The 16,158-nt window shown below is 33.2% G+C and overlaps 1 protein-coding gene across 17 annotated transcripts in view; it reads right to left on the reverse strand.

Annotated features, from left to right (window-relative positions):
• The window catches only part of RPS6KA6 (ribosomal protein S6 kinase A6), a 203,782-nt gene that overhangs the window by 64,604 nt on the left and 123,020 nt on the right, over positions 1–16,158 (reverse strand). For all 17 annotated transcript variants that reach the window (XR_014239569.1, XM_082377129.1, XM_082377130.1 and 14 more), the window contains 3 exons: positions 13,017–13,096; positions 1,953–2,059; positions 1,627–1,664 (listed from right to left, as the gene is read on the reverse strand). Coding sequence is in view for 16 of the 17 variants with exons in the window: in XM_082377129.1 (XP_082233255.1) it covers positions 1,627–1,664; positions 1,953–2,059; positions 13,017–13,096 (225 nt within the window). In the remaining variant the exon portion in view is untranslated. The remainder of the gene's footprint in view (positions 1–1,626; positions 1,665–1,952; positions 2,060–13,016; positions 13,097–16,158) is intronic.

A 16,158-nucleotide genomic window follows, 5' to 3' on the forward strand; every position in this document is an offset into this window, starting at 1 on the left:
AGTAGCTATAAAAAAAAAAAAACACTTTCATGCATCCTTTCAAAAAAAAATTATGTATTATATAAAATTTCAAAACTCTGCTGTTCTCTCTTCATATTTCTCTTCCTTGTCCTCTTTGAATCTCTTTAAATCTGCTTTGCTTCTTTCATATATTAGAAAGAGAATCAGGCTATGAATCAAAAAAAGATTTACTAAGCTTTACTTGAACTTTGTCACATTTACTTGAGCTTTCAAGTTAACAACTTCATACTTTATTTTTACATTGAAGTAGTATACTTAGGAATTTAAAGCAACTTACCTTTAAAGTGTACTGGTCCAAAATTCTCTGTAAAGACCACATCTTCATTTTATCTCTGTTTTAACATTCTGATAATTAAATACAGAATTTACTATCTATTTAAAACATAAGTAACCTTTTGAGATTGGCTCACTCAGCACAATGCCCTTGAGTCCATCCAAGTTGCTGCATATATCAAGAGTTATTTCCTTTTTATTGCTGGGTAGTATTCCATTGCATAGATGTATCACAGTTTGTTTATCCATTCACTCTCTGAAGGACATTTGGGACATTTCCAGCCTTGGGCTATTACAAACAGAGCTGCTATGAAAATTCATGTTTAGGTTTTTTGTGTGCATGTAAGTATTTATTTCTCTAGGATAACTGTCCAGGTGTGTGACTACTGTACAGTTCTATTTAAAATAGAAACAAAATAACAAACTTAAAATAACAAACTTAGAGATATAGAACAGATAAGTGGCTTCCAGGATTTAGGGAAGGTGGGAAGGGTATGACTATAAATGGGCAGCACAGGAGAGTTCTTTTGTGGTTGCAGATCAGTTTGGCTTATTGATTGTGGTGATGGTATTTGACTCTACATGTGTGAATAAAATGTCATGGAAATATACACAAAGACAAACAAAAAAATGAATACGTGCAAAAACTGGTGAAATCCAAGTAAAGTATATAGTCAAGTTAGTTGTAACTGTACCTATCAATTTCCTGGGCTTGATAATGCACTGTAATTTTGTAAAATGTCACCATTGGGGGAAGCTGGGTGACGGTACACAGGACCTCTTGGTACTATTTTTGCAACTTATTGTGAGTCTATAATTATTTGAAAATTAAAGGGGTTTTTTTAATGGTATAATAAGGATACTTTATGCCTAAGAGTCCTGTGAAAATTAGCAGTGTTTCACATACAGTAAACACTCAACATTCAAAATAAAGTAAAATAAAATGTGTTTTTACAAAAGAAAGAATAAAATGAACCTCTTATGAAACACTTGGTTCAGAAGTTTATAATTCACTATATTTCAAATGTGATAACTACTTATGATAAATCTTTCAGCCTAGACTGAAACAAAAATGATGTGATTTTACCTAGAAAACCAAATGTCATTTCTTAATGAGGACAGTGACTCTACCGTATAATTTTTTGGTATTACAATTAGAGCATATTGAGAGTTATCTTATTCACCCTTTAAATGAATTTTAGTTCACCAAAGAAATAAACAAAATGCAAATTAAAACAAGAAAGAGGGAAAAAAACAGGTTAGACAAATATATATATTAAAATAACAAAAAATATAAAACAGGCTTAGGGTAGAATGAGAAAATTTGCATACCTGTTAACTTGATATGTCCTATTTCATCAAGCAAAATGCTGTAAATCAAAATTCACATTCAACAACGTGGGATAAAATATTTTTACATAAAACATTTACATAAAAATCATCATAAAAGAGGTCAATATCTATTTGATATACTGGAAAACTTTGAAATGACTAATTTAAAATCAATTGGTATCTTATGAAGATTACTTTTTAAAGTAAGTTTCATATAACTGTATAATTCACGCATATTTTCATATAATCTTTAAAAGACTTAATGGAGAAAAAAGTAGTTATAGAAATACTGGTAACAGGGATACATAAAGAGAATATAGCTTTACTTTTCTGGCTTCAGGTCTCTATATACAATTCCTAATCGGTGCAGATGATCCAAAGCAAGGGCCAGTTCTGCGAGGTAGAATTTCACATCTTCCTCTGTAAACAGAACCTAGAATAAAATAATAATTTACCATTTGATCTTTTTTTTTCAATGTTGAATTTATTTAAATTTTCTTATATAAAAGCCAGTAAACAGACAAATCTAGGCAAACAAGAAAATAAAAGAAGTATATAGATGGAACTAAACTATTTAAGAATCCTTCTCAGACTTCCCTGGTGGCGCAGTGGTTAAGAACCCGCCTGCCAATGCAGGGGAAACAGGTTGGAGTCCTGGTCCGGGAAGATTCCACATGCCGCGGGGAAACTAAGCCCGTGCGCCACAACTACTGAGCCTGAGCTCTAGAGCCCGCAAGCCACAACTACTGAGCCCATGTGCTGCAGCTACTGAAGCCCACCTGCCTAGAGCCCATGCTCTGCAACAAGAGAAGCCACCGTAATGAGAAGCCTGCGCACCGCAACGAAGAGTAGCCCTCGCTCGCTGCAACTAGAGAAAGCCCGCATGCAGCAACGAAGACCCAACGCAGCCAAAAATAAAAGTAAATAAATAAATTAAAATAAATAAATAAATAAATAAATAAATAAATAAATAAAATATACTGAAAATTTTTTTAAAAAATCCTTCTCTTCAACATTAACCATTTTAATGTAGATCTTCCTAAAACATATTATGTAGCTTGCATATCTTTTTACCCTGAATGTACTGCACAGGATTTACCTTTTTAAAAATGACTTAGTGTCATAATTCGGTTATTATGTTTAGTACACTACTATATAGGGATGCTCTCAGGATCTTTGCAGTATATTAGATATTTTGTTTTAGCATTGGTAATTCCACTATTTCCACTATTTTCTCTTTCACTGTCTACCATCACTTCTCAGGAATTTTGCTTTTAGCAGCTCTACTAACCTAAAGCTTCAATTATACCAACATAAGTTGTCGAATTAGTAACTCATATTAAACACAGTTCTAAACCCAATCTCTGACCTAAGGGGTAGCTCCAGGACTCTTCTGCTAGTAGAATACATGAGCTTAAAGGCACTGAATTCCTCAATCTTTTTCTGCCTAGGAACAGAGCTGCTATGATGAAGTGAAAAGTGCACTGGACTTGGAATTAGAATTAGCAGTGTAATGTTTGACATTTCACTTAGCCCTCGGGGCTTCAGTTTCCAAATCTGTAAAATAAGGATAATAGTATCTGCTACATCTACTTAACAAGGTTGTTTTAAGAGTCAGCTTAGTTTATGTGGGAAAAAAATCTTTGTAAATTGTAAAATCCTATGTGTGTAACCATGAGGTATTATTGTTATAGGTTTATGTCTATATTCATTCAAAAGTGAGTGTTAATTTACACACAAAATTGGGCATAACTCAACCATTAGATGTAATTGTTAAGATTTATCAAGGGCTTCCAATTGGCAAAACAAATAACTTGTCTAGAAATTGGTTATTTTCATTAAAGAAATATCTAGATTATTAGGAAAACTCAAAATTTTAATGAAATATCATAAAATCTTATAACTGGCTTGCCCACTTAGAATTATGGCCACTGAATTACATTATGCAGACTCAGGTACTAGTAAAATTTCTGAGAATGAGCAATGAAAGATAAATTTTGATATTCCACCCACTTTTTAAAATGATCTATAGAAAAACAACGATTGTTCATTATCTAAGTTTCAGGAGAATTCATTTGAATACTATAATGGTAAAAGTATAAGAACGTCATTTTCACTTGATATTTTATTAAGAAGAAAAACAGATGTTACCTATTTCACTTCTGAGGAAGGCTAATCAAAACGTTCATGGAAATTTAACACATAAGAAAACCCTAAACAAAAATCTTTCAAACGCTAAAAGAAGAAAACTGCCTAGTTTACAGTTTATGACAAGCATATTATCTTGTCATGAAATTGTCTCTGAGGAAAGCTTCATGATGGACACAAATAAGAAACTTATTAAGTAACTATCACATGCCAGCCACTTTTCATGATGTTATTACAATCTTCTAAACAACCCTATGAGGTAGGTATTATCACCACCTTACATGGAGACTCAGAGTGATAAAGTAACTTGCCTAGAAAAACACAGTAAGAAGAAGGCAGGATTTGAACTCAGAAATAATTGTCCCTAAGAACTACCTCTTCCCCAGAAGCCACTTCTGTCATATGTTATGTTACAACTTTTTAAGTTTCAGGTTCACTACCAATAATGCTTTTCTATTCACTAATTATCCTGAGTCTCCCCCTAAATAAAACTCATCTAAAACCCCAGCACCCTGAGGTAAGGACTGCTAGTCTTTCTGTCTGCTCTTCAAGTCGTTCACGTACGTATGTATGAGGGTGTGTGTTTCAACATATTTGAGATCACACTACATAAACTATTTAGTGGCCTCCTTTTTCCCCACTTAATATTATATTATAGGCATTCTTCTATATCTTTAACTTATTAATAAAGAGTTTTCAATAGCTGTACAATCTCAACGTACTAATTTACTATAATTTACCTAATGTTCATTTAGGTTATTTCCAGTTTTTCACTATTATAAATAACTCTGTAATATGCATATATATTTTTGATATTTATGGTTATTTCCCCAAAATGGATTTCTGAGAAATAAAAAAGCAAATACTAGGCAGTCAAGGAGAATAAATAGTCCAAGACTCTCGACATACACAACAAAATTATTTGTCAAAGGGTTACAATAACTTACACTCCCATCAGCAGTTTATGAAAGCATTTGTCTTACCACATCCATGATAGCATTGAATATACCCTTTTAAAATATCTTTTCTAATTTGATATACAAAAATGGAATCAATTGTTCTGATTCTTAGGCTATATAATTTTCCATGTCTAGTGGCCTTTCTATTTTTTTAGTGAATTATCAGCAATGTTTTTGCCTATCTTCCATTATTTACTTACTGTTTTTTCAATTGGTACAAGCCCTTTAAATATTAAAAATGTCAGTCCTCCATCATGTTATTTGTAAATATTTTCTCCACTTTGTGCTGGTTTTTGATGTTCAGTAATTCTTAATTTTATGTAGTCAAATTTATATATAATTTCTATATGATTTTACTTCATTACTTTAATGATTTAGGAGACCTCCATTCAATAGTCAACTACACATTCAGTTGCATTTTCTTTTAGGATGAGAAGTTTTCCAGATTTAGCTCTTTAATGTAAGTAAGATTTATCTTTGTATGTGGTAGTGATAACAATTTAAAATGCTTTTTTCTTTCTGAAATTTCTAACCAATTTCTCATATATGGTTTACTGAACAATCAATCTCTTTGCCATTAACTTGTGATTCTTCCTCTATTATAATAATATATGGTAAGTCATATATACCAGAATATTCCTGGACTATACAGTATGTTTCTAATCTTGTGTTGATACTGTGATGATTTGCTTATAGCAGTAGCTTTATAAAGTTTTAAACAAGAGGTAGGGCAAGGAAATGGTGTTCTTTATTTTCAAAATGTCTTAGTTCTTTTCATTTGTTTACTTTTCCAAGCACGCTGATAAAATCATCTGTCAATTTCAAACAAGAATTCCTATTGGGATTTTGTTTGAAATTTTGTTAAGTCTACAAATTAATTCTGGAAGAACTGGCAGCTTTATAATTCTCAGCCATTCATCTCATTGTATTTTCTTGACATTAGCAAAATATGGTATGATCTAAGAGGTGTGTGTGTGTGTGTGCGTGTGTGTGTGTGTTTGTGAGGAGAGAAATATGGGGAGGTGCCGTTCCCTTTAAAATATATATGACATACATTATAAATTTCTTTAACAAATACAAAAATGTATTTTTAAAAGTCTTTTTCTAAGGCATAAAGAGTAAGTTCTCATTTTTGATGATATAGCAGTTTTTTGTACATACACATGAAGTATAACCAATAAAAACTTATTAATAAGCTGTCTATAGAAGTAACTATTAAATCATTTCTTAGCAGCCTATTCAATGAATATACTAATTTATTGTCTTTTGGGAAATGCGTTTAAAATGCTTGTTCTTACCTAATATTCCAGACTTAGGAATCAAAACTTACTGACTGCATCTCTGTGCTAGTATGGGTTTAGATAGTCCCACATCAAGAATGGAGGTCTGAAGAGTTTAAAAGAAAATTAGAAATGACTACAAGTAAGAATTTCTCAAACATATTCTTCACACTTCTACAATCTAACACAAGAAATCATGAATACTTGTTATACTATTGTCCCTCTGTGTCTTGGAACCAGCTTTTAATAGGGTCCTTTAAAGACCCTCTGGGAAGGGGGTCCTAGACAGACCCTATCACATACTGAACTCTGTTCTAGAGTAAACAATATACCAAGGTCACAGTCTATGTTCATGCATGGAATGTTCTATACTGGAGGTAGACAGATATAAACCAGAGGTCTTAGCCACTTAAGCACTAGCTAGCATCCCAGAATCACACTGTTCCTTTCTCACAGCAAGTTCTAGAGCTCTGAGAATCAAGAGTAGCTTTCCCATATTTTAATTCTGGAAGTGAGATGTTGAACCACTATCACCCAATTAAAATTCTACTCCCAGACTACCACTTCAAGACAAAATGAGGTAGACAAAGACAGGATTTAATCTCCCATCTGAAACAACTAAAACACAGGACAAAATATATGAAATGACACTATTCAAGACACTGGACATCAGGCAACAAAGGACAGTGAATATTGAGAGATGGAAACAACCCTACAACTGTCCTAGCTCACTACCTGGAAAGAGTTCTTAAGCAGCAATGCAGGGAGGGCAAAGTCAGGCCAGAGCCTGGAAGGCTCCTGAGTTGATGAGATGGAGCTGAGAGAGTGGGGAGACAAGAAGGACAGAATTCACAAGATAGAGTACAGAAGGGAGAATTACAGAGAGAAAACTGTAGAGTTATGTAGATGGTCTCTCTCAAGTATTCAGCAGAGAAATGCTCAGCACATGTGAGTGAGGAAACCTGAGCCAGAAAAATAACCAATGGAAGTATTAGAGGGACTAATCCATGGAACTCACACAGGGACAGGAATAGTTCCTGTTACCTCCACACAGAGCAGAAAACCTCATAATTCACAGGGCATTGGACAGAGTAATAGATGCTTCACAGTGGTGTAAAATCATCCCGATTAGACACTGCTTTGGTCCAGTTTAACAAACTGAAATAAACTAGTTCCACACAAATTCCAGAACAAAGTTCAATAATATTTATAGGAATACAAAAATATCCATCACCTAACAATGTGAATTTCAGGATGTCTGCCATCCAATGAAGAATTCCCAATCATGGATCTAAGGAAACTACTTGAACCCAGGAAAAGAACAACCTTAAAAGATTTTTAAAAAAGAATTCACAGAGCTCACAAAGGACCAGGATAAGTCCTGCACCAAACAGTGAGAGTGAAAAATCTCGTAATTGATAGGCTGGTTAGAGTACTAAGAAGGGTCATGTTTCAGTATTGGGAAAAATTAATCCTAAATTCTGCTTTGGTACCACATAACAAAGCTTAAAAGCAAGACTCAACAGGTTAACTGCATCCCAGAACAAAGCTAAATACTACTTATAAGAAAACACAAGTATCTAGAGTACAAGAAAATTAAATTCATAACACCTGCCATCCAATAAAAAATGGCCATACAATTATGCTGCCACTGAAGCACAAAAGCAACCATAGACAATACTTAAACAAATGGGTGTGGTTGTGTTCCAATAAAACTTTATTTACAAAAAAAATCAACAGGCCATATTTGGCCTGAGACTATAGATTCCTGACTCCTGAATTAAAAGCTTATACTACAAACCCTAAAGCAACTACTAAAATAACACAACGACAAAATGTTATTTTGATAAAAAGCCAACCAAAGGTATAAATATAAAATCATGAAAAATAATTAATTAAAAATAAGGCAGCAAAAGAGGAATAAAAGAACAAAGAACAGAAGGGACAAAAAAACCCCCACGAATAGAAAGATGGAGATTCAAACCCAACCATATCAATAGTCAGATTAAATGTAACAAGTCTGACACACCCATTAAAAAGCATAGATTTTCAGACTGTATAAAAAACAAGGACAAGGGGCTTCCCTGGTGGCACAGTGGTTGAGAATCTGCCTGCTAATGCAGGGGAGCCGGGTTCGAGCCCTGGTCTGGGAAGATCCCACATGCCACGGAGCAACTGAACCTGCGCGTCTGGAGCCTGCACTCTGCAACAAGAGAGGCCACGATAGTGAGAGGCCTGCGCACCACGATGAAGAGTGGCCCCCGCTTGCCGCAACTAGAGAAAGCCCTCACACAGAAACGAAGACCCAACACAGCCAAAAATAAATATAAAAAATAAATAATAAATAAATTAAAAAAAAAAAACAAGGACAATTATATGCTGCCTTAAGTACTGCACATTAAATATAAAGACAAATAGATTAAATAAAAATATGGAAAACAATATACTAAACACTAATTTTGTAAAAACCTGGAGTGACTGTATTAATATCAACATAGATTTCAAAACAAAGACCATTAGCAGGGATAAAATAAGTCATCTCATAATGATAAAGGGTCAATTCACCAAGAGGGAATGATAACCCTAAAGGTTTATGTACTTAATAACAGAACTTTGAAATACATGAAGCAAAATCTGACAGAAATTCAAGAAGAAATAGATAAATCCATAATTATAGTAAAAGGTTTCAATCCCTGTCTCTCAAAAAATGTTAGAACATGTAGAGAAAAAATTAGGAAGAATATAGTAGACTTAATACCACTATCAACCAACTTAATCTAATCGACATTTACAGAACCTTCTACTACCCAAAAGCAGAATACACATTCTTCTAAAGTACACATGGAACATTTACCAAGATATACCATATTCTGAAGCATAAAATATTTTAAGTGAATTTAAGAGAATTCAAGTCATACAAAGTGTGCTTTATGACTACAATAAAATTAAATTAGAAATCAATAATAGAAATTTATCTGGAAACTGCCTAAATATTTTAAAATTAATTAGCATACTTCTAAATAACCCATGAGACAAAGAAGAAATAAAAGGAAATTAGAAAACATGGTGAACTAAAAGAAAATAAAAACATCACATATCAAAATTTGTGAGATGATGCTAAAGCAGTATTTAGAGGGAAACTTGTAACACTATATGCGTATATTAGAAAAGAAGAAAAGGTATCAAATCAATAACTTCTGCTTCCATCTTAAAAACCAGAAAAGACAGTGAAACACATAACTAAGCAGAGAAAAATGAAGTCATAAAGATTAAAGTGGAAAACAATGAAACAGAAAACAGAAATACAATAGAGAAAATCAGTGAAACCAAAAGCTGGTTGGTTCTCTAAGAAGAATAAAATTGATAAACCTCTAGCAAGGCTAAGTGAGATGAAAAAAGAAGACACAAAATACCAACATCAGGAATGATGATATCAACATCATTAACGATTCTACACCTATAAAAGTTGTAACAAGGGGATATTATGAAAACTTTATGCCAATGAATTTGATAACTTTGATGAAATGGACAAATTCCTTAAAAGACACAAGATACTAAAGCTCATTCAAAAAGAAAGATGAACTGAATAGTCCCAAGTATATTAAATAAATTGAATTTATAGTTAAACACCGTACCATTAAAAAAACACTTCAGGCCCATATGGCTTCACTAGTGAATACTACCAATCATTTAATGACAATTTAACATTGAACTTTTCCAGAAAATTGAAGAGGAGAAAATTCTACCCAACTCATTCTATGAAACCAGAATTGCTCAGACACCAAAATTAGATATAAACAATAAAGAAAACTACAGTCAAATATCTCTCATGAAAATAGATGCAAAAATTCTTAACAAACTTTTAGTAAATAACGTCCAATAATATGCAAAAAGGATAATACATCATGACTACATGGGGTTCATCCACAGATGCAAGGCTGCTTCAACATTTGACAATCAATCAATGTAATTCACCATATTAAAAGATTAAAGAAGAAAAAAACATGATCATCATCTCAATAACTGCAAAAAAACAAAGTTTGACAAAATCTAACATACATTCCTGATAAAAACTCAACAAACTAGTAATAGAAGGGAACTTTCTCAACCTGATAAAGAACATGCAAAAAAGACCTATACTTAACTTTGTAATTTATGGTGAAAATATGCTTTCCCCCCTAAAATCAGATATAAGGCAAGAATGTCTGCTCTTACCAATACTTTTCAACACTGATCTGGAGGATCAAGCCAGTGTAACAAAGAAAAATAAATGATGTCCATAATGGAAAAGAAGAAGTAAAACTCCTTATGTGCAGATTACCAATAGAAAGTTCTATTTGTAGTCTACCAAAAAGCTGCTAGATAAAATCAGTAAGTTTAGTTATACTGTGGGATACAAAGTCCAATATACAAAAATAGTAATCATATTTCCATCCAATTTGAAAATAAAATTAAGAAAGTAATTCCAGTTACAATGGCATTTTTTTAAAAAGAAAATACTTAGAGATAAATCTGACAAAAGACATGCAAGACCTGTACACTGAAAATGACAAGACCTTGCAGAGAGAAATTACAGAAGACTTAAATAAATGGAGAGAGATACTATGTTCATGGATTGGAAGACTCAATATTGTGAAAATGTCAATTATCTGCAAATTGAACTACAGATTCAATACAATCCCAATCAAAATCCCAGCAGGCTTTTCTGTAGAAAGTGAAAAGCTGATTTTTAAATTGATATGGAAATGCAAAGGACCTAGAAGAGGCAAAACAACTTTGAAAAAGAAGAGCAAAGCTCAAGGATTTGCACTATCTGACTTTAAGACATATTATAAAAGTACAGTAATCAAGAAAGTGTTGTATTGGCATAAAGACAGACAAACAGATCAACGGAACAGAACAGTGTCTACAAATAGATCTTCACATATATACGGTCAATCGATTTTCAACAAAAAATGCAAGGTAAAAAAAAAAAAGCAAGGTAATTGAGTGGAGAAAGCACAGTCTTCTCCAATGATGATGCTAAAACAATGAGATATCTATATACGAAAAAAAGGACTTCAACACATATTTATCACCATATATGAAAATGAACTCAAAATTGATTATAAACATAAATGTAAAACCAAAAACTACAAAACTTCTAGAAAACATAAGAGAAAATCTTTGTGACCTAGGATTAGGCAAATATTCCTTAAACAGGACACCAAAAAACACAATTCATAAAAGGAAAAAAAATTATAAATCAGACTTCATCAAGATTAAGAACTTCTGCTTCTTGAAAGACACTGTAAAGAGTATGAAAAGACAAGTCATAGACCAGAAGAAAATACTTTCAAACATACATGATAAAGGACTTACCATCCAAAATATATAAAGACTCAAAATTCAGTAAGAAAATTACCCAATAAAAAATGGGCCAAAGATTTAAACAGACATTTTATCAAAAAAGATAGATATATGTCAAATAAGCACATGAAGAGATGCTTAACATCATTAGTCATTAGGGTAATGCAATTCAAAACCACAATATGGTATCACTACACACTTACCAGATGTTCAAAATTAAAACAAGACTGACCATACCAAATGTTGGTAAGGATATGGAGCAACTGAAACTCTCATATACTGCTGGTGGGAATGTAAAAAATTATATAACAAATTATATAACAGTTTTCTTTGGAAAACAGTTTGACAGTGTCTTTAAAATGTTAAAATATAGACAGACTATATAACCCAGTCATTATATTCTTAGGTATTTAACCATGAAGAACAAACACATGTCCATACAATCACTTGTACATGAATGTTTGTAGCAGCTTTATTAGTAATATCCAAAAATTGCAAAAAACACACATATCCATCAACAAGTGAATGAATAGACAAATCATTGTGTATCCATACAGTGGAATACCACTCAGCAATAAAAATGAACTACTGATACATGCAACAACTTGGATGGATCTCAAAATAATTATGCTGAGTTTAAAAGCCAGACCAAAAAAAGAATACATACTATATGATTCCATTTATATAAAGTCCTAGAACATAAAAACCAAACAGTGACAGAAAGCAGATTCAGTAGGGGTCGGGCAGGAGGGAAGCATTAAAAAAGGGCATAAAGGGGGCTTCCCTGGTGGCGCAGTGGTTGAGAATCTGCCTGCTAATGCAGGGCACACGGGTTCGAGCCCTGGCCTGGGAGGATCCCGCGTGCCGCGGAGCAGCTGGGCCCGTGAGCCAAAACTACTGAGCCTGCGCGTCTGGAGCCTGTGCTCTGCAACAAGAGAGGCCACGATAGTGAGAGGCCCGCGCACCGCGATGAAGAGTGGCCCCCGCTCGCCGCAACTAGAGAAAGCCCTTGCACAGAAACGAAGACCCAACACAGCCAAAAATAAATAAATAAAAATAAATTAAAATTGCCAGATTCCACCCATAGCTTTCTAAAAAAAAAAAACCACTCAGCTGACCTGTAGACTCATTAGAAATAATAAATTGTTGTGTCTTAAGCTACTACATTTAAAAAAAAAAGGGCATAAGAAAACTGTTGGAGATGATGAATAAACTAATTATTTTGATTGTGCTGATGGTTTCACAAGTTTATACAAATGTCAAAATTTATCAAAGCATGTACTTTAATATGTGCAGTTTAGTGTACGTCAACTGTACCTCCATAAAGCTGTTTTAAACATGAATAAATTAAACACTACTCCCAGAGGCATTTTGGTAGCTTGAGTAGCCAAAGTCCTAGGTAGCCCCTATCTGCTTCATCCAGTTATTTATACTGATCTTGTGCCTAAGAGAAAAATGAGTAACTCATTGAGATGACCTAAATGACAGGCAGACAGAAAATGCCATTAACTGGCACATTCACTAAATACTATGTAACAAAAAAAGAATAATTATTTAAAATTTCCGTAGGAAAAAAAGTAATTAGCAAAAGAACAAAAACAATTATTCTTAGTTTTGTTTCAATAAAATATAGCAAAAATTTACAAATACTCACCTCTTTGGATAATCTTGTGAAGACATCTCCTCCCCTGAGAAAATCCAGTATTAAATACAGCTTCCCTTCAGTCTGAAAGGCTAATTAGAAATTAGAATGTAGTAATAATAACTTTTAAGGCTTACAAAGCTTAGCATAGTTTTTAATTAATATATATGTTTAGAATTTTATTATTGAACACTATAAAGCAATTAAGCATTTACTCACATGGTCCATGATTGGATAACATTATCTCAAAATTAAAACTAGTGTTGAAAAAGCTGTAAACCCCTTCCCAGAACATAATCAACCTTGGATGTAGCTTTATACAGAAACTTGTACCACCATCGTTTTCCTGATTTATGGAGCACCATGTTCTACTGCAATTGCCTGAACTCTACTTCCCCACCTACTGAAAATCTACTAATTCTGTCAAGCTCAACAAAAATGTCACTCCCTCTATTTAGCTTTCTTCTATTAAGGATTTCCCTCTTTTCACATTTCCCTATAGCATCCTTAACCTCTCCCCCATCAGAATTACTTGTTACTACTTTTGAGATCTCATTGCACTTTACTTATGTCTCTCTTATGGTACTTAATCCATGTTGATTTATACAATTAATTGGTCTTACATTTCTGTGTTCCCTATAGATTATAAATTTCTTGAGATCAGAGATTATTTCACCTCTAGAACCCACTGAATTGAATAGAATGTTTTGAACACAACTGGTGTTTAGTGATTAATCTAATGATATCCTAGAGGTTCAAGGAAGGAGATCTTTAGATACTACTACTACTCTCATTCCATTAGGGTAACGGGGAATAAAACAATAATGGGTGGAAAATTCTAGAAGGATTTTTACAGAGAGAGTTGGGCACATACTATAATGCATTATTTGTCAAAATTACCTAAGAATAAAATCAATAGCTGCTGTATTTTTAAATTTCAAAAATTGAGAGTGACATAGTAGATTGGATCAGTGATTTAATAATGTATATGCCTTTGAATTCTCCAGGGAAGCCAAATGTCACAATCTCATGCATCCATTAAACTAGCAATGGAGCCATGATTAAAACTCAGAACTGCATGGATTGGAAGAATTAATATTGGTGACCCAAAGCAATCTACAGATTCAATGCAATCACTATCAAAATACCAATGGCATTTTTCACAGAAATAGCACAAATAATTTTAAAATTTGTATGGAAACACAAAAGACCCCAAATAGCCAAAACAATAATGGAAAAGAAGAACAAAGCTAGAGGCATCACACTCCCTGACTTTTAGACCATGCTAAAATCTACAAAAATCAAAACAGTATGGTACTGACACAAAAAGAGCCATATATATCAATGGAACAGAATAGAGAGCACAGAAATAAACCCATGCACTTATGGTCAATTAATCTACGACAAAGGAGGCAAGAATATACAATGGAGAAAAGACAGTCTCTTCAACAAGTGGTGCTGGGAAAACTGGACAGGTGCATGTAAAAGAATGAAATTAGAACATTCTCTAACACCAGATAAAAAAATAAACTCAAAATGTATTAAAGACCTAAACCATAAAACTCCTAGAAGAGAACACAGGCAGAATACTCTTTGACATAAATCGTAGCAATGTTTTTTTTGGATCTGTCTCCTCAGGCAATGGAAACAAAAGCAAAAATAAGCAAATGGGACCTAATTAAAATTAAAAGCTTTTTCACAGCAAAGGAAACCATCAATGAAATGAACAAACCTACTGAATGGGAGAAAATATTTGCAAATGATATGACCAATAAGGAATTAATATCCAAAATATATAAATAGCTCATATATCTCATCATCAGAAAAACAACCCAATTAAAAAGTGGGCAGAACACCTGAATAGACATTTTTCCAAAGAAGATATACAGATAGCCAACTGGCACATGAAAAGATGCTCAACATCACTAATCATCAGAGTATCAATACCCCATATCAAAACAACGATGACGTATCACCTCACACCTGTCAGAATGGCTATCATCAAAAAGTCTACAAATAACAAATGTTGGAGAAGATGTAGAGAAAAGGGAACTCTCATACACTGTCAGAAGGAATGTAAGTTGGTGCAGCCACTGTGGAAAACAGTATGGAGGTTCATCAAAAAAATAAAAATATAACTATCATACGATCCAGCGATTCCACCCCTGGGTATATATCTGAAGAAAATGAAAATATTACCACAAAAAATATATGCACCCCAATGTTCACAGCAGCATTTTTTACAATAGCCAAGATAAGGAAGCAACCTAAGTTTCTATCAACAGGTGAATGGATAAAAAAGATGTGGTGTACACACACACACACACACACACACACACACACACACACAGAATATTGCTCAGCCATAAAAAAGAATGAAATATTGCCATTTTCAACAACATGGATGGACATAGAGAATATTATGCTTAGTGAAAATCAAAGACAAATATTGTATGATATCACTTCTATATGGAATCTAAAAAATAAAACAAACTAGTGAATATAACAAAAAAGAAACAGACTCATAGAGAACAAACTAGTGGTTACCAATGGGGAGAGGGAGGGGGAAGGGGCAAGATAGGGGTAGGGGATTAAGAGGTACAAACTACTATGTATAAAATAAATAAGCTACAAGGATATATAGTACAACACAAGGATTATAGCCAATATTTTATAGTAAATATAAATGTGATATAACCTTAAAATTGTGAATCACTATATTGTACACCTGAAACTTATATAATACTGTAAGTCAACTATATAGCAATTAAAAAAAAAGAAACCTCAGAACTGTCTGACTCCAAATTCATGTTCTTTCCATTGTACCTATTGCTTCTCACTGGTATTCCTCTCCTGCCAAACATAAGAAAAAATAACTCAAATAGACTAATATACCATATGGTCCTCTTCAACAGAATGAGGAAGTAAGATTAATATGCTCATTATGAACATGTAAGAGGAGCCCTTCCAAACACAAAAATGTTTTGAAGAAATTATCACAGTAGTTTATAGCCTAAGATCCCTGGAGGTATACCCTAGTACAGAAATACTACTAGACAAGTAATCAGAAGACACTATCTTGTTACCTTAGACAAGTTAACCAACAAATACAGGAAATACAACTAAAAGCTAGATATTAATTCTTATTTCAGAT

Source organism: Balaenoptera borealis (genome assembly GCF_965194805.1).
Source record: "Balaenoptera borealis genome assembly, chromosome: X".
Classification (NCBI taxonomy): Eukaryota; Metazoa; Chordata; class Mammalia; order Artiodactyla; family Balaenopteridae; genus Balaenoptera; species Balaenoptera borealis.